General features: G+C 45.8%; 2 protein-coding genes across 4 annotated transcripts; one reads left to right on the forward strand and one right to left on the reverse strand.

Moving 5' to 3' along the window:
• Nucleotides 1-273: 273 nt before the first annotated feature.
• Nucleotides 274-13,715, reverse strand: LOC143474795 (low-density lipoprotein receptor-related protein 10-like). Of its 2 annotated transcripts, none has more exons than XM_076972393.1 (10): nt 13,614-13,715; nt 12,788-12,996; nt 12,422-12,454; nt 11,792-11,927; nt 5,321-5,514; nt 4,724-5,187; nt 4,005-4,432; nt 3,655-3,849; nt 2,445-2,574; nt 274-2,021 (listed from the first exon to the last, which is right to left on the reverse strand). In XM_076972393.1, the coding sequence occupies exons 2-10, from the start codon at nt 12,834-12,836 to the stop codon at nt 1,440-1,442; spliced, it is 2,211 nt and encodes a 736-aa protein (XP_076828508.1). In that variant the 5' UTR covers nt 12,837-12,996; nt 13,614-13,715; the 3' UTR covers nt 274-1,439. The 2 variants fall into 2 exon arrangements, with proteins under 2 accessions (XP_076828508.1, XP_076828509.1); XM_076972394.1 differs by having other exon boundaries at nt 13,529-13,683.
• Nucleotides 13,716-14,185: 470 nt separating this feature from the next.
• On the forward strand, nt 14,186-26,032 carry LOC143474898 (matrix metalloproteinase-14-like). 2 transcript variants are annotated; one of them, XM_076972561.1, is made up of 10 exons: nt 14,188-14,735; nt 22,703-22,851; nt 22,992-23,114; nt 23,252-23,559; nt 23,671-23,832; nt 23,944-24,083; nt 24,381-24,519; nt 24,625-24,775; nt 24,971-25,086; nt 25,365-26,032. In XM_076972561.1, exons 1-10 carry the CDS (start codon nt 14,643-14,645, stop codon nt 25,694-25,696), a joined length of 1,713 nt encoding a protein of 570 aa, XP_076828676.1. In that variant the 5' UTR covers nt 14,188-14,642; the 3' UTR covers nt 25,697-26,032. The 2 variants fall into 2 exon arrangements, with proteins under 2 accessions (XP_076828675.1, XP_076828676.1); XM_076972560.1 differs by having other exon boundaries at nt 14,186-14,735; nt 23,671-24,083.
• Nucleotides 26,033-27,813: the final 1,781 nt, after the last annotated feature.

The raw sequence follows: 27,813 nt of genomic DNA on the forward strand, positions 1-27,813 counted from the left end.
TTACTCCCTTTATTTCTCTCTCTCTCTCATTATCATAGAGTGCTAGGAGTGACCACTACTCACTACAGGGGGAGGTGAAACTGTTACACAGAGCTCAGGGGAAATGAAGACTTTGATATGGTAATTATATGGTAATGAGGTCTCAGTAATGCCTCACCATTGTTAACTGGGGTGACTTCTCAATGCATCATTCTCTTGAACATAATGCTGATTACAGAAACATGGGCAGGGTAAAGAGCTAATTCTTTAAGAAAATCTACAATGACAAAATACTCATAGTAAAAGTGCAAATCATTTATTCATTGTGGATTCTGTAATTCTTTTAGCGCACACACACACACTCACACACACACACACGCACGCACACACACACGCACACAGTGAAATGACATCATTCCAAATGACATTTTTCTAATGCAATCACCATTAACCAGAAACATTTAAACCTCTAGGCTTTTAAAAATACATTCAGTAATAAAAACAACATTGATAAAGACAAAATAAAGAGGGAAAAAAAGGATAATTAGAGCAATGACATCAGAGGATTATTATGGCACTAATGTTATACACATTGTCCACCGAGCCAAAAAGCAGGAACTGTGAGGAAATGTGATGTCATCATCAGAGGTACTGTGATGTCATTCAGGTTGGTGGTGCATATCTGTCTCAAGCACCAAAAGGGGATTGTCTCACCTGAATGACCGCGCACACACACACACACACACACACACATATATGCATACATGGAAACGCACGCATGTACGTACGTAACCACATACACTCACACAGTGGCCATCACACACTTACACACTTTTTGAAAATTATTGCCAGTTTTGCCATGCACTACCATATACATAGCCTGGCTAAAATAACTCTGTGTGTGTGTGTGTGTGTGTGTGTGTGTGTGTGTGTGTTTGGCATGTATGTGCAAGTACAGACGCATAGTGTCATGTGATCTATAGGAAGCCCGATCAAAGGCACTTCTGAGCAATACATCCAGCGTACATACACTGACATTATTACAAGCAACTCTGAAAATAAACCCTAAAAGGTGCCAGACCGGGAATGTGCAGTGCAGATTATTCAGCGAAGGGTAAGACACAGGAAGGTTTTATTAAGAGAGCTTAGGGAAGGTTCTCTGTGCAAAGTTTTCCTCCATGACATTCAATCTCTGAGTAAGTTCACATCCAACACACGACTTTGACCCGCATTCTGTCAATGCTTGATGCAATTAAATCAGGAAATATGAACCCATTTGAGATAAGGCACCTTGCCAGCACAATCCCGACGCCACTGGTGTGCTGCGATCATAAGATTCTTGTGAGAAAGTAAATTGACAAAATGAGAGAAAGAAAGAAATATGGAGGAAACAGCAAATGGCAAAAGAGGAGAAACGTCACAGACAAAAATCCAGAAAGCAGCAAAGGCAAAGTAGCAAATTAGGTCAGCATGGGCACGTCATCCTCAGAGGTGGTGTCATCAGACAGAGGGATCAGCAGCACCTCGTCATCTGACGAAGAGGAAGAGAAAGAGGGAGAGGCCGAGACAGCGCTGGGTGAAGACGAGGGTCTGAAGAGAGAGAGGAAGAGAGAGGCCATGGAGGGGCTCCTGGGGGGCGTGGCCACAGGGGAGCTCCGTGGAGCCTCTGGGGCTGCGACTGACTGCTGGGAGGGAGGAGGTGCTGACGGAGGTGGAGGAGAAGCCTCCGCCCGCTGTTCCTGCTCTGCCTGTTGGGACAAATCCACTTTCTGAGTCAAAAAATGACTGGCAGGTTCCCTGGCCAATGAGGCGTCCCCGGCATCAGAGTGACCGGACTCCTGGCCAGGAGGAGTGTCCTCCGTCTGCTGTGAGGTGGAATTTGTGCTCTGGGTGGGCCGAGAGGCGGGTCGGGAAATTAGGCCCCACCTCCGCAAACGTCGGATTGCTCGGCGGATGAAACGGGGCCGGCGTCTTCGCCGGGGCGAGGCGATGTTGTCCTGTCTGATGAGCTGAAGCAGTCCTCTCAGAGACAGAGTGGTGGGCTGTGGGTCAGGAGGAATCAAATATACAGAATCAAACATACAGAATAACACATATCAATAACTAAACAACTTACCATTTACTCTACTACCAGAAAGCAAACTGTTGTCCATGGTTTATCTCTACACTAATCAAAATTAAGCTTGAAACCCTATTGAGCCTCACTGTGGACACTCGTGCTCTCGGCATGCAATGTGTCCTAATAATGGAGTCATTGTGTGTAAAGGAATGTCAATCATGCCCCGGGAAACCTGAACCTGAGCCACTGAACTTGAATGTTAAGAACAATGTTAAGAACATTCCAGCAGTAAAAGGAGACATATATGAAAAAGATTAATGGACTATTTATTGTTCTCTACTTTTATTTATTTAAAATATGTACGGAACATTGGCAAAAATGAGAAAATACAATTTTTTTATTTTACCTCATTTGGATTCTCAGTGGGAAAGTCTTCTACTGGAGGAATAACACCCTGAGCAATCAGCTGACCGTAAGAAGGTGGAGCCTGTTGCTGGATAAGCTCCGCCTCTTGACGGCTGATTGGCGCAAACAAGCTAAGGCCAAGGACAGAGATCATACCAAGAGAGATGTCAAAATGTACAGTAAAAGAGAAAGCACATCAATCTAGAACTTTCTTGGTAAGTGTATTAGATAAAGAACACATGAGATTTAAACTAGGGATGTCCCGATCCAGCTTTTTGAACTTCCGATCCGATACCTATATTTATTTGCACTTCCGATCAGATACCGATATCGGCCGATACCGACACCGGCCTATCCGAGCATGTATTAAAGTTAGCCAACTTACTTTGTTGTCAAACTCATGCTGAAAAGCCTTTTACTCTTGATAACAAGTAGCCAGCTGAATTAGGTGTGTTTGAATAATACACAATGGTTGGTAAGGAGAAACTGATCTGTTTATTTAGCAATTAATAAACTCAAAATAGACAAAATAATAAATAACAAACAGAAATGGCATCAGTTAAACCAAGGCTTAAAAAGCCATAAATGTAAATAATATTGTAAATTCTATTTTTTTTAAGTGGCAGTTTGTCACGCTTCGCAAACGTTTCTGCCAGTGTTAGTTGTGTAGGACCTTTCTTTTCGTCTTCGGTTTTCTTTAGAAACTCTTCATGTTGTTTATGGTGGTATTTCGCTAAATGCTTGATTAGATTGGTTGTATTAAAAGTTCTTACAGCTTTACCACAATGCTTGACTTTACTGTGGCATATGTTGCACTCTACCTCTTCGTCTTTGTCGTCCTTCAAGGTCAAATAATCCCACACAACTGACAATTTTACCGATAACTTCAAATTTACATGTCCGTCTTAATGGTTAGGAGATGCCACTGAGCTAAATTGGGGAGATGCTACGCTCGTGTGCTGAAAAATGCGGACCGGACTTTACTCTCACTGGCAAAAATACAGTAAAAACTGGAATGAATTATCTAAATGGGTGCGCTGGAAAACCCGAATCTTTCAACAACAAAAAAAAAAAACTGGATCAGGAGTCTGGATCGGCATTTTCTCATGCCAGCTGATCCGATACCGATGCGCATTTTTTGCAAATATCGGCGGCCAATCCGATCCAAATATCGGATCGGGACAAGCCTAATTTAAACACATTTTGATCACCTGTATTCACGAGTGCGAAGTGAGTACAGCTTGCAGGTGCAGCCCATAGCAATGACCAGCAGCAGTCCACACACCAGGCTCCCCACTGTTGCCGCGGTGATGACCTTTCGAGGCAGGGTCATGGTGCAGTTCAGCTCATCAGTGCCATCCTTGCAGTCCACCTGTCCATCGCAGCGCCAGCTCTCAAACACACACCTGCACAGGGTCACCACATGGTTCACACACACACGCACACACACGCACACACACACGTCCTCAATGCACCATCATATACAATCAAAATGTCAAATTATCCAGACCACACACACACACACACACACACACACAACCACACACACAACCACACACACCGATCGCTGTCGCAGTGGAATGTCCCAGGCTGGCACACGGTGCAGTCCCGCTCATCGCTGCCATCGGCGCAGTTCAGCTGGTAGTTGCACCTGTCCTGGATGGAGAAGCACACGGGCCGGCTCATGACGCCCGCCCTCTGCACCACCAGGGGGCCGCAGGGGAACTGTCCGGCGGGGCAGCCCCCACACCCCACCTCATCCAGCCCCGTCTCCGCACAGTCCCAGTGGCCGTCGCACCGCTGCAGCTGCGTGAAGCAGCCCCCTTCGGAGCCCTTGCAGGGGCCCTCCCACGGAAGGCAGTAGTCCGCGATGCGATAGGTGGCATTGAAGCCCCGCCCCTCAGAGCCAGCCTGCATGTTATAGGTCAGCGAGAGCAGGCCAGTCCGGGATTCCACTTGCACTGCTTTGTAATTGGACGTACATGTGATCTGTCACAAAATAGCAAAAATAATTTCATTATCGTTTTTTTCGGGCCAAATGCACATGCACCAAAAAAGGAAAGAAAAAGTAACTATAAGCTACTACCTCAAAAATTAATTTAGAATATTAATAAATATAGTTGGTTTGTTGGTTGGTTAAATGGTTTGGTTAAGTTGGCCTGGTTCAGTGTCTGTCAAATGCTTTAAGCAAATTCCAAATTCTAAATAAAAAAATTAATGAATAAAAACAGCTGTACCATTTTTCTGAAAAACTTCAAAGCTTCCAGGTCTCACACTCACGGTTTTAATGATGTTGCCAGCGCCGCCCGGTTGGTCCGTGATGACGAGACTGTCCCCGGAGCCCAGCTCCACCATCCGCAGATCCAGTCTGAGGGGCCGGGGGTCCTGTGGGTCCACTGTCCACACACACTCCACTGGGCCTCCCGTTGGCACCGGAGCGACAAAAGAGCCGTAAAACGCCTGTAGGTAGCCTCCGCACGCACCCCCCTGTGACTGGACCAGCAACCCGCCGTCCCAGTATGGCCCACGGCCCGTCTCCACGATGGATCCAGCTACCGTCCCGGTCGGGGCAGGAGAGGGGTCATCAGCTGGGTGAGGAAGCTGGTCGAAGTCACAGCCGTCCTCGTCTAAGCCCAGCTCGTCACCTTCTCCGAGACACTCCACCTGACCGTTACACTGCCAGGAGCCAGGAAGGCAACGATCACTGTAGCACTCGAACTCACCAGGCTGACAGGGGCCAGAGCCTGCACAGACAAGACACGAGACCTTTTCACAGGGCCGTTTAGCTGCTTGTGACATACACTATTTTATTGTTTGATTATGAAATGAAACAATTTCACATTCACATCTAGGCTTCTATTCCAGTGTCTTCTCTACCTTTAATGTACGACATACGGAATCCAGAAGAGGAAAAGGGTGGAACAAAGTGGTGTTTCACCGTAATGTTTCCTCCATACAACTCCATTGGCTTGTGCCGGTAACCACATATTGAGATGGGCTTGTCCGTAAGGGTTGTCACGGTTAACCAGACAATGTGACCCAGTCCACACACAATGTTCATCTCAGAGAAACTTCAAGAGAAAGAGACAAAGATGAGTCAAAAAGGATCAAAGGATGAGACTAGGGCTGTGAATCTTTGGGAATCCCACGATTCGATTCAGAATCGATTCTTGGGGTCACGATTCGATTTTTTCCCCGATTCTTTCAGATCCCAACGATTCGATTCAAAAACGATTCTCGATTCAAAATGAGCTACTCCGGTCTGCTGGCATGAAAGCAGAGTACATTTATAAAGATATTATAATTGTAAAGGTTTTATCAACATATTGCAATAATGTAAACTAGTGTTGTCAAAAATATCGATATATCGATATGTATCGATACTGAACATTCTGAAACGGTACAATACTCGTTTCTCTTAAGTATCGATTCTTTTTACATAAAATGCGCTTTCGTTTGACCCACCCAAGCTGCCGTAATGCACAGGACAGTTTGTAATGCTAATATGGCAGCTAAAGCAAACGCAGTGCTGTTGGATTCGAAGCAGATACAGATGGAAAACTGAAGGACATGAACAAGCCCGTTTGCAAGCGGTGCTTTTGGAACATTTCAACGAAGGGCGCTAAAGCCTGGTTGAGTGACCTTAGCGCACGACTCCGCGCGCACCTCGCGCGAACCTCCGAGAACGGTGGAGGCTTTATACTTTCCGCTTTGCAGTGTTGTCCGAAACTATATGTGGTAGTATAAAAGAAACACCCCTCAAAACAGGGGAATGAACACTTACCTGACGAATTTTAATGCTGCTTTGTGTTTCAGTGTGTTTCAGGTTTGAAAAGTGCTGCAATTTAGGCTAAAGTACTTGAAAATGTTGAAATTGTAACTACTTCGTTTCACAACAAATATCTGTCTGACTGAACAGTTTTCTTGTATTACATTAACAAATACGAGCCTCTTGTAATTCCAGGATGAAACATGAGAGAACGTGAAGACTAACGTCTTGGGCGTTTGAAAATAAACAACCATTAAATAATGTGATTAAAAGCGCAATATTTCGAATCATTTCGAGTATATGTATAAATATTTAACTTAATTAAGTTTAACGTGCTGGGAAATATTGGTACAAGCGCTTGAATTGAACCCTGCAAACATGACTTTGGTCATTGCGCTGAGGCGCGGCGCGCGCGAAGTTACAAAATTCGAGAGGTGCACGACCTCGCGTGCGCCGCGCTTCAGCGCGATGAACAAAATCATGTTTGCAGGGTTCATACACCTTGTGGAATTCAAACACTTGTATGTCACTTTCAAGGTCCATTTCAATATTTCCCAGCACGAGCAAAGACACTTTGTCAGACGTTTAAAAGACGTCCACTGAAAAGCCAGAATGAAAGTTTTAGCGACGTCTTTTTTAAACGTCTATTACTGCCGTTCAGTTGCAGTTTTTGCACGTCCTGACATCCAATAAAGGTCCTAGTCAGACGTTCAGATAGAAAACTCGTCATAGACGTTCATGTTAAGTTAAAAGGTTAAGGTCCTAGTCACACTGTCAGATTTTGAACCAGTTTTGAACGTCCACCAGACATGCAAAAATGGGTCTGGACTGACCGACGTGATACAGACTTGATTTTAACGTCTTTCTGACGTCGCATGTTTGTTGGGATAAGTTAAATATTTATACATATACTCGAAATTATTCGCTTTTTATCACATTATTTAATGGTTGTTTATTTTCAAAACGCTCAATCGTAACGTCTTCACGTTCTCTCATGTTTCATCCTGTAATTACAAGATGCTCGTATTTGTTAACACAAAATAACTGTTCAGTCAGACAGGTATTTGTTGTGAAATGAAGTTACAATTTCAAGCATTTTCAAACACAAAGCAACATTCATTTGTTTGTTTATAAAAAAAATAAAAAGGCTTTAAAACGGTAATTAGCACCGTATCTGACTTTGGTATCGAAAATGGTATCGAATTTCAATATTTTTTTAAGTATCGTATCGAAGTTGTAATTCTTAGTATTGTGACAAGCCTAATGTAAACACACAAAGGTAAAAGGTAAAAATGTCTGATTTATTTATTCTTGCACATGTTTTTAACTTGTACAAACACAACACAATATCTTTGAGGCCGACACTCAGAACACTACATTAAACTAATTGTCACGGTGACCGCTCCGGACCCTTCCCTGTGGGCGTGTCGTTATGTCGTCTGCATGCAGTTATTTCCATTGTAGGTACCATGCTAAACCAGCAGGTGGCAATACCACTGGCAACACATTGAACAAGCTTGCTTTGACAGAAGTAAGGGTGTGTCTACAGTAAAGGTGTTTAAATACCCTGAACAGCCATTCATCTTTCTCTCTCTGGTTTGACCGACACGAGGTTAGACCTATTAAAGAGAGGCTCCGTAATATCTCTCTCTCTGGTCTGACTGACACCGAGGTTAGACCTATTAAAGAGAGGCTCCGCCATTTCTCCCCCTCCGGTTTTGTTTGAGAGCACGCAAACTTTGCTACGACTAACAGCAAACAGCTGAAAGTCGTATTAGTTAATTAACGAGCCTGAGTTACGGTGTAATCTAACCAGCAACCGATCAACGTTACCGCGGCAACAGATTCACCGAATGACTTCAATCAAGCTTGTTAACGCGGCCAAAACGCCATCACGCCTCTTCCCCTGCGTGCCACCGCGATGTACAAGACCCAGAAGTGGAGATGCAGCAGGACCCAGTGTGTGCAAGCGGTCCGAGTTGGGGGTTCGGCACGCCCTTGGAGAAGCCGCGGATACCCTTCAGCGCGCGGCGCAGAGTCCGGACTCCAGTAGCACCCAAAAAGGCAGCCGAAGCTCCCCGAGGGAGGCCACCGGGTGCACGGTCAACGGGAGCACCGAGCAGCGCAACGCGCGCTCGAAGTCCGGCTCCGAGGACCAGAGGAACTCCGCCGCCTGTTCCGCCTGCTTCACCTGCCTCGCTTAATTTACAGCTCAAGGAGGGACCCCAGGAGGGGTCGCGCCACTGCTAGCGGTGTGGCAGGCAGCCAGAATGTTGTTGTGGCTGCCTGTGCCTGTCTGTCTGTCTGTCCCAATGTTCTTTCCTAATCCCCTTTTCCCCTCTTGTGCCTTTTGTGTTTAATGTTTCAGTGTGTGTGATTGTGAATGTGCCCGTGTTGAATGTATTTTCCCCTGTCTTCCCAGGGAGTGTGTTCTAGAGCTGTTCGCGGCGGTTCCCGCCATCGGGGGAGACGGCTCTCGGAGGCTCATGATCCTGGCAGCTCCGGACCTGCCCGTTGGTGTAGGTTCGGGGCTTTCCAGCTGCGCGGGACGCTCCGGGAGTAGCAAGTCCCTGGTAGCGGGCTCTGTCAAGGTGACAGCTACGGACCCTTCCCTGGGAGCGTGTCGTTATGTCGTCTGCGTGCAGTTATCTCCATGTTTGTAGTTCCGTGGGTGTGGGTCGTTTGTGAGCGTTTTCGTAGTCGCATCTGTGCCTTGTCTCGAGATCACGAGGGTATGTGTTAATCACCTATATAATGTGCGTTCGCACAATGTCTTGTGCTCGTCTTTGTCTAAAGTTCCGTGCCTGTGTAAGTGTCGTGTGGATGTGCTTGCACTCCGCACTGAGCTTAACGTTGTTTTGTGTATTAAACGTGTGTTGCACCGTTCGACGCTCGTCGTGCCTCCTTCCTTTGAGCGTCACACTAATAAAACTGTAGTAAAATAAACAAAATTGGTAGGCTTAGGCTAGCTGCCAGAACTTGCCACTACTCAAAAATTTAATTATACAAAAATACTGCTCTTTCTGTAAAAACAACAAATTGCTTCGTACAAGAATTAGGCTTAGGCTAGCTGCCCATTTCTGAGAACATGCCACTTCCAGAAACAAAATTACACTTTTTTCCTTAACAAATCACAAACATTAAAAATATATGAAAGTGCTTCCAAAAATAAAAGTGCTGTCACATTAATAAAATGACTTACGTTAGCTGCCAGAACTTCCACTTCACAAATGAAAACTATATATATATATATATATATATATATATATATATATATATATATATATATATATATATTAGTGGTGGGCTGTTAACGGCGTTAACAGCATTCAATAATTTGATACTCTTATCGGGCGATATAAAAATTATCGCCGTTAATCTGGGTCAAAATGGGTAAGCAAAGTATGATGACTTTCAACTTGATAGTTTAGCTCGGCTGTATTCCTAACCAAATTGCACAGTAGGGGCGAGAACGAGTTTTCAAACGTGAATTACAAACTGTACGTGTGTTTACATGGATGCAGCCACAAAGTCGCAAGGTTTGGTTCATGGAAAATTCATTTTTAGGAACGTAAAGTGTTACCGGAGCTGAGCTCGGAGCGGTCGTTTTCTGCATGGTCCTAGTGCTAGATTCGTCACTATTTAAATATTTCTTTTTAACCATTAAAACTGCAGAGGACCAAAACCGGCTTTTGAAAAAGTCCCCCCCAAATTACGTCTGTGAGATTAAATGTACTAAATGTTGGCTTACATTTCAAATATCATGTTTAGCTGAATAAACATGTTATCAACCCCCTTTTAATGTACAGTAGGCTATAGACTTACAAATTCATGTTTAACTGAATAAACCGTTGAACATGAGTAGCCTACATTTTATTGAGCATGTTTTTTTCTTCAAGTATCAAAGTAGAACAGCTTCCTCAAGCAGTCATTGATGCATTTTGGAAACAGGAGATGAGCCCCTGGTCTAATGCACCCTCTGTATTAAGAAACCCTATCTCAAAAACTGACTTTTAGTCATTACTTGGGTAGCACGCATATGAGCCATTTTAATATAGATTAATCTAGATTAATCTAAATTAATTTCAAGATTTCAGTGAGATTAATCTAGATTTAAAAAATTAATCTATGCCCACCCCTAATATATATATTATGGAGTGATTTTTCAATAGTTCCACAGAAGCAAAAGTAAATCCAAGAGCAGAAAGTATATGTTATGAATGCAAAACAGAAAAAAAATATATCAAAAGTATATTTTTTAAATATAATTGGTTATTTGAATTACAGACCATTTAGCAATTAATTATAACCTTTGTATAAACTTTAATGGTAAAACTCAGTTTACATGCTGCTGTGCCATGTTTGAAAACGCTGGGAAGCTGGTGGGGTGGGCGTGGCTTGGTCCCAGAGGCGGTTTCAGAGCTCCTTGTCAGTCCAGAATCAGTGACCAATGGAGATTGCAGAGGAACGCCTTCATCTAAGACCCTCCCACACGTGAAATGTGTTCCAAAAGTCAGAAGCAAAAAAGGAAGCAGAAGCAAAGAGAGATTCCAGAAGCAAAAGACCTTACTGGGAAAATCCAAAAAAACAAAAACAATGGAACCAAAAACTTGTCAAAATGCAAACGAAAATAAGTTTCAAATAACCAATTATATTTAAAAAATATAATTTTGATATATTTTTTCTGTTTTGCATTCATAACATATACTTTCTGCTCTTGGATTTACTTTTGCTTCTGTGGAACTATTGAAACAAAAATCACTCCATAATATATATATATACCCTATTTTATAAAAGCCACATATATCTACTGAACTGAATACATTTAACTGAACTGATCAGTTTCTGAACGGTGTCTGTAGCATTTCCCCCCCGTTTTGGCTTTCAGCCGGTGTTGTGTCGAATTCCGACTCCCCTTGTTTATCCGCATAAAGACGCTACAGATTATATTGTTGATTTACGTTTCTATGCATAAATAAGAGCTAGACTTTAATTATCAATCACAGCAAACGGCATTATCTATGTCCAAAGACACACTGGCTCAAGGGTGTTAATTATTTTAAATAAAACACACACCGGCTATACCGAAGTTCACCTCTGACCACGACTTCGCAGTGTTACAGCAGTATATTATGTCTAAATATCTAGTTAGGACAAAACTAGAGTGCTCAATGAACTAAGTTATAATCACTGTAACTCCCGAATATCATCTGTAGCGTCTTTATGCGTGTGCAAACGATCAAGCCCATTCTTACCCGGGCCGGGTTGACGTTAAAATTTAAAGTGTTTCCAAATGGTTGCTTTCAAAGACCGTGGAGCCGTTTTTTCTTCATACTTTAGTAGTTTTGCCTAGCACTACCGTGGCTGAGAAGGCACACCCGTATCCGAAAAAAAAAAATCGAAAATGAGAATCGATTCTGAATCGTTCAATGTTAGAAACGCGATTCGAGCTCGAATCTATTGAATTCTATCTATATCTAATATCTATCTATCTATTTCTATCGAATCTATTGAATCTGCACTAAAGTTCTTAAGAGAAATGTCTGTAATAATATCGGTATTCAATTAATGTGCTGTACCTGAGAATCACCCGTTCTCCCACAGACGCCGTGATGATCCAGGTGCAGTTGATTGGTGCTGGAGGACCATGGACGGAGGAGCTATAAATTTCACCTTGACGGGCCTGCAGTACTTTTGTTGACTTGCCACAATACTCTGCATGAGAAAGAAAGACAAACATCTTAAAATCACAACTTCCTGAATGTTTACAAGGTTAAGTACTTGTAATACACTGGGAAATCTTTCAAGGACCGATACATACTAAGGCAGAATAAACATAAGCTCAGAATTCATTTGAACGTCAGGCAATAATATAATTGCATAAGAGAAATACAATAATCACACACCACATATTTAGAACCATTAACAAGAAACAACTGTTCTGTCTGAGAGGGATGTACTGTCAAATAATTTGATATGTGTATGAGGTACTTCAAAGCATTTGATGGGGCCAGCAAGGTTATTCTAATCTGCAAGACAAATCTTTGGCTCATATTTCTTTAGCTAACCTTTGTCATTACAGGGAAGAAGTCCAACTCATTCCCTGTGGGATCGGCTATATATTTCGTTTATACAGGAGCAGCACACAGGAAGTAAAAACATACAATCACACATAAGTCAAACATTAAAACTGAAATCTTTTCACTCACCCCAACTGAAGGCTTGTCCCAAGCTGCAGTGGGCTAAAACAATAAATATATGTATATATAAATTAATAAAAATAAAATCAAAATGTCAGACAGCATTTCCAGCTCTTTCCATTCTACTGCAAACAGAACCTGAAACCTCTGTGGGAAGTGTGGAAATATCCCACACTAAAATACTTATGTGACTGGTCAATACAAGAAAAGCTTCAGCAGATATTCATTTTTTTCTATTTAGGCTATTTAAGCATTTCAACCTTTAACTTATAAGATAGGAAAAGCAGATATCCTGTATGCCATGAACCAGGAGCATAATAAAGTCATGTTTTAACTGTAGAGTTAAATGAAGTATTTTAAACAATGCAATCCCACCTGTAAAAACCAAAAGACTGAAGATAGAAATGCTGTTCGGGGCGTCCATGATGGCCTTTTTTCTTCTTAAAAATCCAACAATGTTATTGTTTAATGCTAATTAAAAAAAACGAACCAAACTTCATAGTAACATCATTGTCGAAGAGTGCATTAGTTCTCCACCGTACAGGACGTCGTCACTGGAGAAGCATCTTGCCTGGTGACTTGAGCTGTAAATTACAAACCCGAAACATAATTTAAGCCAAACACAAAACGAAAACTGACAGATCGAGAGCAACTTGTAAAAGGATTACTCGATATCGTGGCGTTAGACCACCTAACTGCTGCTATACAACCGTCATTACAGGTCCAATAGTCCAATAACAAGTCCTAGGCGTTATTATTGTGAAGTTTCCCACTCTCGTTTCCTTCTCGCAGTAGTGACGTAGGTTCGTGTTTGGTTTCGACGCGAACCAACATTAAACATCTAAACAACAATCACTGTGGCACATATCAGTCTGTCGGGTCCGTTCCACACGTTAGGTGTACACGACAAAATCCGATGTTAAATTGATATAGAGGACTTTATAAAGTTTCATTTTTGCCCTGACGTGCCAGGAGAGCAGGTGGCCGCCCGACTTCGTTAGCTAAGCTAAAAAGCTAAGCTAAAAGCTAAGCTAAGCTAACACTAGCCAACAGCTGATCAGTTTCTTTACTGGGTAACACTTTCGCTCTCAAACCGGCTGAAAAACACCACATTACCTCGTGTATTCATTAGTTCCCCAACCCCTATCGCTGACTGGTCCGTTTTGATGTAACGTGTGGCGCCACGAGTTAGTTAATATACCTTTTATCCGTCTTTTTTGTTGACATTCGTTCTCTCCTCACTTCCGTAGCTGTAAAACTGATATAAAAAATAACGATACCGCCCGTGCACGCTCTCGTGACGCAATCGCGTACTTGAACTTCGCTCGCGAGCGTGTAATAGCGCTCGTTCAACGGCAGGTGGCAGCGTTTAGCTATGATGTTACATTCAATGCGGCTTTTAGGGTGCAGTTTAGGGGTACAATCTGTTTTTAATACAATTTCATTTACAGTGGAGAAAAAAAGTAAAGCTGCCGTTTTCGTATATTTATTCATTCAAATGTGGACAAAACTTTTCTTGAAGTAGTGAACCAGAGGGCAAAGGTTGCCGAGGTAGTAGTATAGGTTAACTTTTGTCTATTTATTGTAGCGTTTTGTATAACACTAAAGTTATACAAGTTATAATGTATAAACTCAGGTCTGATGAAGCACTGAAGAATTTTAAAATCCGATGTTTAGGATGAGCTTTCAGAAGTATCCACTGTGTAATATCACTTCTGAACTCCCACTGTGAGATCCCTGATGCTTTCCACAGGGGGAGGGAGAAACTTTTTTAACTTCTTTCTTGCCTGCTACACTGTTATGAAGGACAGCGCACGAGACGACGCGCGCGACCACGTCTGCAACTTCGGAGGAGCGCTCGCGGGTCGGGACAGAGAGAGACGTTCAGACAAGATGAGACACGACAACATATAGAACTGCAGTTTAATGGCGTGTTTTCGCATTGAGATATTACTTTTCTAAAGGCCTTTTATTACATCTCAAAAGGCGTTCACGTGTGGTGACTATTAAAGCCTTCATAGGATTTTTTTATTTACATGGTTGATGTTCGGTTTAGGACAAGCAAAGGGTTTTCAGGACTTTCCCCCCACGTTTTGGAATGATTTGATTTAAGAAACTGTACCAAACGAAAGTCGGGAGGTAACGTTACCTTAGGAAAGGCCATCGAGTTTTTCTGTTTGTTGAATTTTTTGAGGGTTGGCTCGGCCGTATCGCGCTTTTAGGACTGATAATGCAGGTTGAGTCGTTACCTTCACTACTGCTGCTGGCACTGGCCAGTGTCCTCGTGGCTCGGAGTGGAAGCGAGAAGACAGTCAGACCGGAGGTCAGTTCTCACTCGCATGCATCTGCGGACAATCACGACCAACACACCTCACTAGTGTCGTGTATGTGTGTATCAACACTACAATTACAGACGAGTACAATTACAGACTGATAAAGATGTTACTGACGTGTGATTTATGGGTGTTTTAGTAAAAAGTCACAGAATTTTCTAACGTTTTGATAGAAATAATGCAATTCACTATTAATCCAAGTCAGATTATCAGTGTGTTTTAATACTCCAAGGCATATCACATATGTAACATGTAGCACTATAATCTCAGTATAATATTATGTCCCTATTGTGTATTCTTGGTTTCACTATTCTTAGTTATATGTAAATATCACATAACTGAAAATAAGTAATTCTAAACATCTAAGTATCCTGGTATTGAGAATGGAAAAAGTCTATTAATGTCATGTACCCTCTTTCAAATGTTATTGATTTTCCCTTTGTTCACTTGACTGAATATTACTGGCCATTCTCAGAGTGGGAGTTTAGGCCTGGAGTGAGTTACACGTACTGGGGAGGGGGGATTACTTATAAAAATCCTTTGTAGTCCAGGACTAGTCTGTGTCAGGGAGTCCATCCCTGAGAATAATAAAACGTCTCAAGTTGACCTCATCTCTGTGGGTTACACACAACCTGTGATCAACCCACTGATGTCTGCCAGAGAGATGCAGACTGTCTGGATGTACAGTGGTTTGCAAGCTAGAAAAAAAAACCAGAAAGAAATAACTTTTTGCACACCTAATTAAAATCTGGAGGTGTGTCCAAGAATTCATCTCTGTGTGATCAGCCCGTCTGCAGGAGTGCACTGCGTTTATCTCACCTTCATCATCACACTCCTCCTCCTGTCCTTTGCATTTCTGAAATGCTGTGAGATGCGGCCAAGGCTGGCTGCCGGCGGAGAATTCAGCACAGACGAGTCACGTGACTCAAGTGAAAAAGGTCACAGGCGAGGTCAAATCCCAGATGGAAAAGGACGTGTGCATGTCTCTCGAAACATGGACATGGTTAAAGGAGCATGAGCTAAACAAGCGTTAGTGCAGATTGTGCTAACACTTCTCTGTTTGCTCCGAGTGCACTTCGAGTCTACCTGGTGTATTAGTGAGTAGCCTACCAGTCTTTCTGTTTCACGTGCTAAATTATGTAAAAGGAATTGCCCTAAGCAGTAGTCCTAAAGAAGTGCACTAAGTAGCATCCCTAAGTGCCCTAAACAGTATCCCTAAAGAAGTGCCCTAAGCAGCGTCTCTAAGCAAGTCCCCTAAGCTGCATCCCTAAGGAAGTGCCCTAAGCAACATCCCTACGGAAGTGCCCTAAGCACCATCCCTAAGGAAGTGCCCTAAGCAGCATCCCTAAGGAAGTGCCCTAAGCAGTATCCCTAAAGAAGTGCCCTAAGCAGCATCCCTAAGGAAGTACCCTAAACAATGTGCTTTTCCTGATTAATGTGCTTTATTCATTGAATCTGCATGATGCCTTTAGGTCCAGTCTTTTATAAAATAAAAAATCTTCATCTGTTTGTGCAGTCTCCCTCTCTGTCTCCATCTACTGACTGGTGTAGAACCCTTTAAACCCTTATAGCTATCCCATGATGCAACAGTATAAACCTGATGTTGTTGTTACAGGTGCTGTTGTTGAAAATTTGTAAGGAAAGAAAAGTCATAGACCTTATGGAAAACTGCTGGATGATTCTCTAATCCCTCCCTTTCTCTCTCTCTCTTTCTCTCTCTCTCTTTCTCTCTCTCCCCTCTCTCTCCCCTCTCTCTTTCTCAACCTCCTCCACTGCTTGCAGCCCACAGAATGATGATGTATTCATCCCAAGTAATATTACAGATGTTGTAAGAGCTCACCAGCTTTGCTCTTACTGCAGAATCTGCATGTGTGTGTGTGTGTGAGCATGACTATAGGCTCAAACAGAGAATACCATCTCAGATTTGCAGACCCCTCTATCCTGATAGGCTGGCAGGACAGTTTAACATTGTTCATGGTTGTGATCTGGGACGTTTGCCTTGACTCATGCGTGTGTATTACTCTTCATTCACTGTTTATATAAACATACTACACCCTAACAAACCCAGACAGGGTTCAGATACTGCACCCTAACAAACCCCGGCAGGGTTCAGATACTGCACCCTAACAAACCCATTGTGTTTGTCGTTGGTGGGTTTCAGGTGAGTGTGAAGTTAAATAGGTCAGTGATCTTAGGAACTGCGCACAGAGGCTGTGCGAGACTGAGACTCCGGCGCTGATGACCACAATTCCCTGTTTTTTCCGCTGGCACAAATCTCGTTGGAACAACTGAGTCAGTCTGTCTCGCTCAAGCTCTGGTGCAAGGCTCTCCCTACCTCCACCCCTCTCTCTACCTCCACTCCTCTCCCTACCTCCACCCCTCTCCCTACCTCCACCCCTCTCTCTACCTCCACCCCATCCCTACCTCCACCCCTCTCTCTACCTCCACTCCTCTCCCTACCTCCACCCCTCTCCCTACCTCCACCCCTCTTCCTACCTCCACCCCTCTCCCTACCTCCACCCCCATCCCTACCTCCACCCCTCTTCCTACCTCCACCTCATCCCTACCTCCACCCCTCTCCCTACCTCCACTCCTCTCCCTACCTCCACCCCTCTTCCTACCTCCACCCCTCTCTCTACCTCCACCCCATCCCTACCTCCACCCCTCTCCCTACCTCCACTCCTCTCCCTACCTCCACCCCTCTTCCTACCTCCACCCCTCTCTCTACCTCCACCCCATCCCTACCTCCACCCCTCTTCCTACCTCCACCTCATCCCTACCTCCACCCCTCTCCCTACCTCCACTCCTCTCCCTACCTCCACCCCTCTCCCTACCTCCACCCCCATCCCTACCTCCACCCCTCTCCCTACCTCCACCCCTCTCTCTACCTCCACCCCTCTCTCTACCTCCACTCCTCTCCCTACCTCCACCCCTCTCTCTACCTCCACTCCTCTCCCTACCTCCACCCCTCTCCCTACCTCCACCCCCATCCCTACCTCCACCCCTCTCCCTACCTCCACCCCTCTCCCTACCTCCACCCCTCTCCCTACCTCCACCCCTCTTCCTACCTCCACCCCATCCCTACCTCCACCCCTCTTCCTACCTCCACCCCTCTCTCTACCTCCACCCCATCCCTACCTCCACCCCTCTTCCTACCTCCACCCCATCCCTACCTCCACCCCTCTTCCTACCTCCACCCCCATCCCTACCTCCACCTCATCCCTACCTCCACCCCTCTCCCTACCTCCACCCCCATCCCTACCTCCACCCCTCTCCCTACCTCCACCCCTCTTCCTACCTCCACCCCTCTTCCTACCTCCACCCCTCTCCCTACCTCCACCCCATCCCTACCTCCACCCCTCTCCCTACCTCCACCCCTCTCTCTACCTCCACCCCTCTCCCTACCTCCACCCCTCTCTCTACCTCCACCCCTCTCCCTACCTCCACCCCATCCCTACCTCCACCCCTCTCCCTACCTCCACCCCTCTCCCTACCTCCACCCCCATCCCTACCTCCACCCCTCTTCCTACCTCCACCCCTCTCTCTACCTCCACCCCTCTCTCTACCTCCACCCCTCTCCCTACCTCCACCCCTCTACCTACCTCCACCCCTCTCCCTACCTCCACCCCATCCCTACCTCCACCCCTCTCCCTACCTCCACCCCATCCCTACCTCCACCCCTCTCCCTACCTCCAACCCTCTCCCTACCTCCACCTCATCCCTACCTCCACCCCTCTCCCTACCTCCACCCCTCTCCCTACCTCCACCCCTCTCCCTACCTCCACCCCTCTTCCTACCTCCACCCCTCTCCCTACCTCCACCCCTCTTCCTACCTCCACCCCTCTCCCTACCTCCACCCCTCTCCCTACCTCCACCCCTCTTCCTACCTCCACCCCTCTCCCTACCTCCACCCCTCTTCCTACCTCCACCCCTCTCTCTACCTCCACCCCTCTCCCTACCTCCACCCCTCTCTCTACCTCCACCCCCATCTCTACCTCCACCCCCATCCCTACCTCCACCCCTCTCCCTACCTCCACCCCTCTCCCTACCTCCACCCCTCTCTCTACCTCCACCCCTCTCCCTACCTCCACCCCTCTCCCTACCTCCACCCCATCTCTACCTCCACCCCCATCCCTACCTCCACCCCCATCCCTACCTCCACCCCTCTCCCTACCTCCACCCCTCTCCCTACCTCCACCCCCATCTCTACCTCCACCCCCATCCCTACCTCCACCCCTCTCCCTACCTCCACCCCTCTCCCTACCTCCACCCCTCTCTCTACCTCCACCCCTCTCCCTACCTCCACCCCTCTCTCTACCTCCACCCCTCTCCCTACCTCCACCCCTCTCCCTACCTCCACCCCATCTCTACCTCCACCCCCATCCCTACCTCCACCCCCATCCCTACCTCCACCCCTCTCCCTACCTCCACCCCTCTCCCTACCTCCACCCCCATCTCTACCTCCACCCCCATCCCTACCTCCACCCCTCTCTCTACCTCCACCCCTCTCTCTACCTCCACCCCTCTCCCTACCTCCACCCCTCTTCCTACCTCCACCCCTCTCTCTACCTCCACCCCTCTCCCTACCTCCACCCCTCTCTCTACCTCCACCCCTCTCTCTACCTCCACCCCTCTCCCTACCTCCACCCCCATCCCTACCTCCACCCCTCTCTCTACCTCCACCCCTCTCTCTACCTCCACCCCTCTCCCAGCCGGTCTCTACCTTGTGCTTCGACTTCCATCATTTTAAGCCTTTGTTCTTCTTATCTGCATCTGTTTCTGCTCTCTCCGTCTCTCATTCTTTCTTTCTTTATCTCTCTTTCCTTCTCTATCTTCTTCTATCTCCCTCTCAGTCCCCCTCTCTGCATACTTGCATTCCTAAAGAAAAAAAGCTGACGAGCTTTGAAAATCCACAGGATCCTTTTTGGACTGGAAACTTTTACGGCGGTCAGAGGATCCACTGTCAGTTTGCTCTATTAAACGCAAAACCGTTGCACTGGCTCCCATTTCTGTGTCATGCGGTCAGAGGGCATGACAAAGAAGACAACTCCAAAAAGGGTGCAAACTGCAGAGATGTGCAATTTCTTCTTCTCAAAAACGGTTCTGGGAAGATACGTGCCTGTTTATTTCCTATAAAACACTGATTCATTAGGGGAACAACAGCATGAGGTAAACGCTACAATTTCTGAGTAGTGGTAAATGTAACTCTGTTTATGGCAGTGCACCTACAGTAGGTTTAACACGTTTAATATAAATTTGCAGATGCTGGAGGTGCTGATGTCATTTGCGCCTCCACAGCCATGAATGTTTACCATGCTGTCACTTCTGTAAGTGAGGTCATAGCATATGGTTATGTTTAGTGGCAAGGGAGCTTCTTCTGTAATTTTTCCTTTTCAATTAGAGCCAGCCGTGCTCTATTTTTGTAATTATCAAACAGTTAATTGATTGGGCTGCATAGTAACTGAAGGAAGAACACATCTGGACTGTTTCACGGGGCTGATTCATTCTACTGCTCTGCTTGTGAGATGGTTTTCACTGAGTCCTTTGGAGATGAAAGGCAATATCTCCATCGGCGCTCTTACACTGATCTGAGTGCAGTACTTAAAGGCAACACCAAGTCTGAGCAGTACATGAAGGTTTCTCAGACTGCCTGAGGTGCAGGGGACTCAATAAAGGCTACCTGTCTGTGCAGGACTCACACAGTGATCCCTTCTCCCCCAGCCAGAGGAGCAGAGGACGGGTTCTAAATAGAACCTTTGACACTCACCGCTGGGAGTCCCAGAGGCCTGGTGCATGATGGGATATGTGGCAGCAGCGAGAAGAGACCTGGGGCTTGAGTGAGGCAGAAAGGGTCCTCAGACGTATTGGGAAAGTGGGATAGAACAGAAAGAGAGACAGAGAACAACTCTGCAAGACGAAGATAAAGACGGAGGGGAAAGGAGAGAGGGACTGAAAGAAAGAACAAAGGAAAGACAAAGAGAGAGGGGAATGCCTTAAGATGGGAGATAGGGGGAAGCTTTACCCATTCACAGCACTTTATTTATCAGGGATTTACGTTTAACATAATGCCATGGATGGATTACTGAAAGTTCTGTTCTTCAGAAACTGATGTTTCAGAATCAGTAATGGCCGAGCTCATGGTAGTTGTCTTGAGCTCCCGGAAACCTGCCGCCTGCTTACGGCCTACCACCCCAACCCTCACCTCCTGCCCCACACCTCCCACACACAGCCTACCTCCCGCCCCTCACATCCCACTCTGTTCAGGGGCAGAGGTCAGTATATGTTTGTCTGGACACCCACCACTCCCGTGAATAAGTGTGTCCCATAAACATCCCTGTCCCGCGGACAGCCCGGAGTGCTGGAGTCCTTTGCAGTAAACGCTACAGCCTCAGGCTTGTGAAAACAGGGCGGAGATGGAGGGAAACGCTGCGTAGAACGGGAGACGGAGAGAGGGACAGAGAGAAAGAGCGCTTGTGAGGTCTAGGGGCTGAACCATTACTGAAGAATCCTTTGTAATTTCTTTAACTGAGTCTGTGGTCAGAGTGGAGACAGAGGCTGTCTGAACCATAACCCTTAGTCCCTGCACACACCAAGTCCTAGAGTCACACATCCGCCTCTTAATGGAAATTCTATTATAAGGCTTTATGCTTCGGAGGCGGAAATGAGGACATTGTGTTTTTTTTTTCTTGACACTGATATGGTCCGAGAAGAGATTGGTATTGTTTTGCCCCATAGCTGTGGGTTTGGGTCTCTGGGTTTTCAGCTGAATCAGGTCCTTTGGTAGTTCAGAATATTTAGGGTGTTTCTCTGTAGAATCCAGGCCTGCTGTTTGTTAATGTTTCTCTGCATTTCTTGGTGAAACATGTTGCTAAACGATTTGCAGGTTGGTGCAAAGAGGACAATAGTAAAATAGCCCACAACCAGTGGGGAATATACCCCAGTTAGATTACAGCACTTCCTCAGACTTCATGGTCATAGGTGTAATGGCAGAAGGGTGTGTGTGTGTGTGTGTGTGTGTGTGTGTGTGTGTGTGTGTGTGTGTGTGTGTGTGTGTGTGTGTGTGTGTGTGTGTGTGTGTGTGTGTGTGTGTGTGTGTGTGTGTGTGTGTGTGTGTGTGAAAGAGAGAGAGAGAGAAAGAGACTGCTAGTATGCGGGTGTATTTGAGTTTTTATTTAACTTTTATCTTAGTTACATCTTCAAAGCCGGGTGTAAATTCTCACAAAAATAAAGGACATTTATGAGGATGTGATGCTTTGAAGCTGTGGCCATGACTACTGTCGTCAAGTTATAATTATAGCAAGGTTCATGTGTTTTATTCTGTATGTTTTCTCTGTGGATCTCTTCTCTCTGTCATGAAGGTTTATTTTTGTAAGACACTACCAACACTTCCTGTTTCAGTCACACAGTTGGCCCAAAATACTTTCAACAAGACTGAGCTCCAACACACCTTTGAGTTCAGTGAAGGCCCACACACATAGGCTCACACATGTGCACACACACACACACACACTTAGGTTCATCCAGGGTCTTAAGGAGACACACACCTGGTATTACTTACCAATTTATAACACTATTACTTATGTTAATTTATTCCAGCAAGTTTTTATTTGGCCGTCTTTGAATTTGAATCATTTACAGAGCTTTGAGCGTTACACAAGGGAAACTCCTCTGACTCAGTACACAATCCTGACCATGCAGACGTACGTTATTCCCGGCTGTTTAGAAGATTTTTTGTTCTCTATTTTAGACGTTATATCAGGTTGAAATGTTGCTGTAATCAAATGACTGGTATAGAAACAACCAAGAGAAAACAGCAGGTTGTGAGTTAATTATACTTGATGACTATAATTAAATGAGGTCATATTTGGGTTTCATCATCTGTCTTTGTCCGTCTCACTCTCTCTCTCAATCTCTCTCTCTCTCTCTCTCAATCTCTCTCTCTCTATCTCTCTCTCAGGTGTGGCTACAGCAGTATGGGTATCTTCCTCCCGGAGACGTGCGGGCACAGGCAATCCGGTCACCTAAATCCATCACCAGTGCTGTCTCTGCCATGCAGAGGTTCTATGGTCTCACTGTCACAGGAACCCTGGACCCTGGCACACTCAAGTGAGTGCGCCCTTATGCCCAATCCAGCCAATCACACAACAGGACACTCCTGTGCTTAATTACTGAGGGGGGGGGGGTCAATGAGCAGGCTGCTGACTGATGATGACTGAAGTGTCCAAATGTGTTGGTTCTGTTGCCAGGGCGATGCAGAGGCCACGCTGCGGCGTTCCGGATAAGTTCGGAAGTGAAATGAAGAGTCACCTGAGGAGGAGACGCTACGTCGCGCAGGGCCTGAAATGGGAGAAAAGAGACATCACCTTCAGGTGAGAACGCCATGCAGGAAACGCCAGTGTGAAACTGATCATATTAATATATTTTAATAATTATGTTTAGAAGATACACGGATTATGCACATAATTATGCGTATGTACATGAGCGCTGTGTGGTTCTTGTTTCTCAGCATCCAGAACTACTCTTCTAAAGTGGGAGAGGTGGCCACCCATAAGGCCATTCGGAAGGCCTTCAAGGTGTGGGAGTCGGTGACCCCGTTGACCTTCCGCGAGCTCCAGTACAGCCACATCAAAGACAAGCCGGACAAGTTCGCTGACATCATGCTCTTCTTCGCTGAGGGTTTCCACGGCGACAGCACGCCTTTCGACGGCGAGGGGGGCTTCTTGGCCCACGCCTACTTCCCCGGGCCCGGGATAGGGGGCGATACGCACTTTGATGCGGCCGAGCCGTGGACGACTGGCAACGTCGACCAAGGAGGTAAGGGAGTGTATTGAGGAGGGCAGTGTGAGAACAGTAGTGGTCTTCTGTATTCTCCTGTACTGACCTGTACTGGTCTTTTCCCGCCTTTTTCACCCTGCCCCGCCCCAGGCAATGACGTGTTCCTGGTGACGGTGCATGAGCTGGGCCACGCCCTGGGTCTGGAGCACTCAGGGGACCCCTCCGCCATCATGGCACCCTTCTACCAGTGGATGGACACGGAGAACTTCGTGCTGCCCGATGACGACAGACGGGGCATCCAGCAGATTTACGGTTGGTCTGCTGGCATTATGTTGCATACCATAAAAGGTCCTTTGGGAAAGATTTTAGATAAAGCCAATGCAGTATTGTCCATAAGGTTCAGCGTTCTCTCCCCGCCTGTAGGTGTTCGGGCAGGAGAGGTGCCCAAACCCCCGGCCCCACGCCCCACCACCAGGCCGGACCGCCCCTCCTTCGGCCCTGACATCTGCGAGGGCCACTTTGACACCATCGCTGTCCTGCGGGGAGAGATGTTTGTCTTTAAGGTAAGCAGAGTCTCCAAGCGTCTCTACAGTGTCACTTGAACAATCGCACTACACAACCGATTCTGCTCACCTAGCTACAACAGTGCTAGCACCCTAGTGGTTTACTAGGGCAGCGAGACATGCTAATTACCCAAAGAGCCAGATACTGATTTGACTGGCAGTAAGACAGTCTGCTGTACCAACAAACCAGCTGATTTGCTAACAGCTAATTCACTGGTTGTTGTACCACAAGCTGGGAGGATGTAACACACTCGCAGTGTAACACAGGGTCCTGTCTGTTCCCTCCCCGTCCTGCAGGAGAAGTGGTTCTGGCGGATGCGTGGTGGGAAGCCACAGGAGGGTTACCCCATGCCTATCGGACACTTCTGGAAGGGTCTGCCCCCCTCCATCAACGCCGCCTATGAGCGCTCGGACGGGAAGTTTGTGTTCTTTAAAGGTACGCAGCCAGCTGTGCTCACACCGCACACAGCTCCGCAGGTCATCGTTATATTGAGGAGTTCATCCCCCCTCTCTATCTCTCTCTCTCACACACTTTTTGCAGGTGACAAATACTGGGTGTTTAGTGAGAACAGTATGGACGCAGGATACCCTAAAACCTTTAAGGAGCTGGGCACGGGCCTTCCCAGAGACCGGCTCGATTCTGCCCTCTACTACACCCCCACCGGATACACATACTTCTTCAGAGGAAGCAAGTAAGTTTGTCGTGAGGAAGTTACATCTGGGAGACAGACGTGACAGCATTGCCCACGATGCACTGCGTCATTAATCCCTAAGCCTTGTTCCTCTTCTACGTTGGTCATCTCCTCCTTCCTGCTGTCTGCATGCGGCTGCTTCCTCTCCTCACGTCACCCCATCACCCTGCTGACCCGCTTCCATTCTGTGTGCAGATATTACCGCTTCAATGAGAACACACGCTCTGTTGAGGCAGACTACCCTAAACCTATCAGCATGTGGCAAGGAGTTCCTGACAATATCAAAGGATCCATTATGAGCGACGATGGAGGTACCAGAGTGTGTGTGTGTGTGTGTGTGTGTGTGTGTGTGTGGTCTTGAGCAGGATATGACTAACCTTAAGTCATGGTTTCATGGTGTTTTGGGTGTTGGGCAGTGAGCTCTGATTCAGCAGTGTACATCCTACTTTGTGTGCAATGTGGAATGTTTTTTTTCGGAAGATCAGATACATTTCTTCGTAGAGACGCTACTGTGTTGCTGATGACTATGGTGATGTGCAGCAGGCATGTCACGGATATCTTACAAATATCTCCCTTCTGTCTCACTCAGCCTATACCAACTTTTACAAAGCCAACAAATACTGGATGTTCGACAACCGGCAAATGAAGGTGGAGTCTGGCTACCCAAAGTCTGTCCTGACGGACTGGATGGGCTGTGAGGGGGAGGAGCCTACAAAGAAGGAGAGGCATGATAAGGAAGTGATCATAATTGAGGTGGATGAGTCACCGGGTGGCATTCCAGGAGGGGCGGTAGCTATTGTGGTCCCTCTCTTCCTATTGGCTTGCGTGCTCGTCACTCTGGGAGCTCTGCTGTTCTTCCGTCGCTATGGAACCCCACGGCGCCTGCTTTACTGCCACCGCTCCCTACTGGACAAGGTCTAGGGATGCAGGGCTGGGGGAGGGAGGAGGGACCAGGACGCAAGAGGGGAGCGGGCCTGGCGGAGAGGGACACATGCATTATGGGACGGAGACGACATGGCGTTTGGGGGTTTTTCACAGAACCGCGTGAAGGCAAAGAAAGCGGGAAGAGGCAGGGAGCGAGGGATGAAGAAGAGAAGCGTCTGTAAGAGGGGAAGAGTGCGTATTGTCTTGGCAGTTACTTGTATGCCTCTGTCGGTATAAACAGACTCACGGCGAGAGAGAGACGTGGAGAAGAGGAGGGAGCCTCCCATTGAAAAAAAAAACACGTTTTTTGGTTTTTAGTGAATGAAATTGAAGCACTTTTATAATGTCTCGTGTCTCCTTCCTCCTCTCTTTAAACCTCTCTCTCCCTAATCAAACGATTCCAGCCATTTGCTGTGTGAATGAGTGCTTTTTTTTTTCTTTTTTTTTGCTTCCTTTATTTTTCATCTCATCTTTGGTTTTAACTCCTAGAAGTATGTGCTAAATTACCACATAGTTGTTTGCCGGGAAACGTCCTTTCCTAGAATTCCTTCAGCAAAGGAATTCAGCGCCTACGTTTGAGGGATATGACCTACACGGGTCTGTTTTCCACTGTTGTCCATAGACATGCATGAACTTGAGCTACAATATTTGACTCCTGTGAATTTTGCCTTAAAGAAATAGAGTATGGTGTTTTCAATAGTAGGGACTGCTATATTTGAAAGGGTGAAAGGTTAGAGTTCAGGGAGAGAGTGAGGCTCAGCTCTAGGAGGCCAGTCTGTCTTGCAGGTACAAATCCAGATATTAATGTTATAAAGTGTTTGTTACCATCTACTATTGTTATTAATGTTAATTGATGATTGATATTGTTGTTATAACTATGGTTATTATTATTATTGTTCTCCACATGTAGTCTTGTCTTGTCCTTAATTTGTTCGTCAATTTAAGTCCTGCTGGGCAGAGGCAGATTGTGACTGGTCTCAAAAACGAACCAGTTTTATTTTTAATGTTAGAAATATCAGGTTCTTGCATCAGGATCCCACAACTGATTGGTGTGAATGATTCAGAAACGTAGAAAAGCCATAAAAATGATTATGCAGAAGGTCCCGCACAAACACACGACACACAAGCAGTAACCACAGTGGCAGGTCACAGTTTCTTTTCAAAAGTGATGTTTACTTGCCTTCAGGCAAAACCTCAATTGGATTGGGTTGTTGTATTCAGATGGTTTCTTCCTGGAAACCGTCTTGTTGTCATGGGTGGAGCATATCTGAAATGGAATAAATCTGTTTCTAGAAAAAATGGTGCTATGTATTTTTTTGAATGCACATACATCCACATCAAAGTGTAATTAGTCTTAACAATGATAATGATAATGATATTTATAATGATATATTGTAAATATAAGGGAATATGATTCCTGCTTGATTTAGGCATTTTTTGTGTTTGGGGAATGAACAAAATAAAGTATTTTGTGGAAATATTATTTCCTTTTGTAATTCCTCCTGTAATTATTTCCAACTTCTCCTTCTACTAACATCTCATCTAGGTTCCTTCTAGCATTCATGATTCATGGTTTTAATGCAGAAGTAAAAATGCCAGTGTGTGTGTGTGACGTTATTTTCACATGTTCCTGTGCAAAACAATGAGGCATAACAGTCTGTGACTTGTCAGGAATGGGGAGTGTTTAATGGATCATACTAGATGCACGTGTGTGTGTGTGTGTGTGTGTGTGTGTGTGTGTGTGTGTGTGTGTGTGTGTGTGTGTGTGTGTGTGTGTGTGTGCGCGCGCGTGCGTGTGTGTGTCCTGTTTTCAGGATTTGCACAGTTAGGCATGCAGCTACACTGAACTGTCTTTTGAAGAGTGAATAAGAATGCATGGTAGGCTCTCTTGCCCCCAAGATTCTTTAAACTACTTTTCCAAACTGCTTTGCCATTTCCTTTTTGGCTACTCTTCCACCTCTCCCTCTCTCCCTCTCTCCTTCTCATTCCTTTTTGCTCTTTCTCTCCCCTTTCTACAGTTGTTCTTCTTTATAAGGCTTTTAACTGAAACCATGCCTCCCTCACCACAAACATTTCTCTATCTGTTTATGCTTTCTTATTCCTGTTATCCCTTA

The sequence above is a fragment of the Brachyhypopomus gauderio genome, chromosome 14 (assembly GCF_052324685.1).
Source record: "Brachyhypopomus gauderio isolate BG-103 chromosome 14, BGAUD_0.2, whole genome shotgun sequence".
Taxonomy (NCBI): Eukaryota; Metazoa; Chordata; class Actinopteri; order Gymnotiformes; family Hypopomidae; genus Brachyhypopomus; species Brachyhypopomus gauderio.

Coding starts and splice junctions, on each gene's coding strand:
- LOC143474795 (XM_076972393.1), bottom strand. CDS start 12,836: ATGGACGCCCCGAACAGCATTTCTATCTTCAGTCTTTTGGTTTTTACA. Junction 12,455..12,787: donor CAGTCTTTTGGTTTTTACAG/GTGGGATTGCAT, acceptor TTATTGTTTTAG/CCCACTGCAGCTTGGGACAA. Junction 2,575..3,654: donor CTTCGCACTCGTGAATACAG/GTGATCAAAATG, acceptor CCTTGGCCTTAG/CTTGTTTGCGCCAATCAGCC.
- LOC143474898 (XM_076972560.1), top strand. CDS start 14,643: ATGCAGGTTGAGTCGTTACCTTCACTACTGCTGCTGGCACTGGCCAGT. Junction 14,736..22,702: donor AGAAGACAGTCAGACCGGAG/GTCAGTTCTCAC, acceptor TCTCTCTCTCAG/GTGTGGCTACAGCAGTATGG. Junction 23,560..23,670: donor TGGCAACGTCGACCAAGGAG/GTAAGGGAGTGT, acceptor GCCCCGCCCCAG/GCAATGACGTGTTCCTGGTG.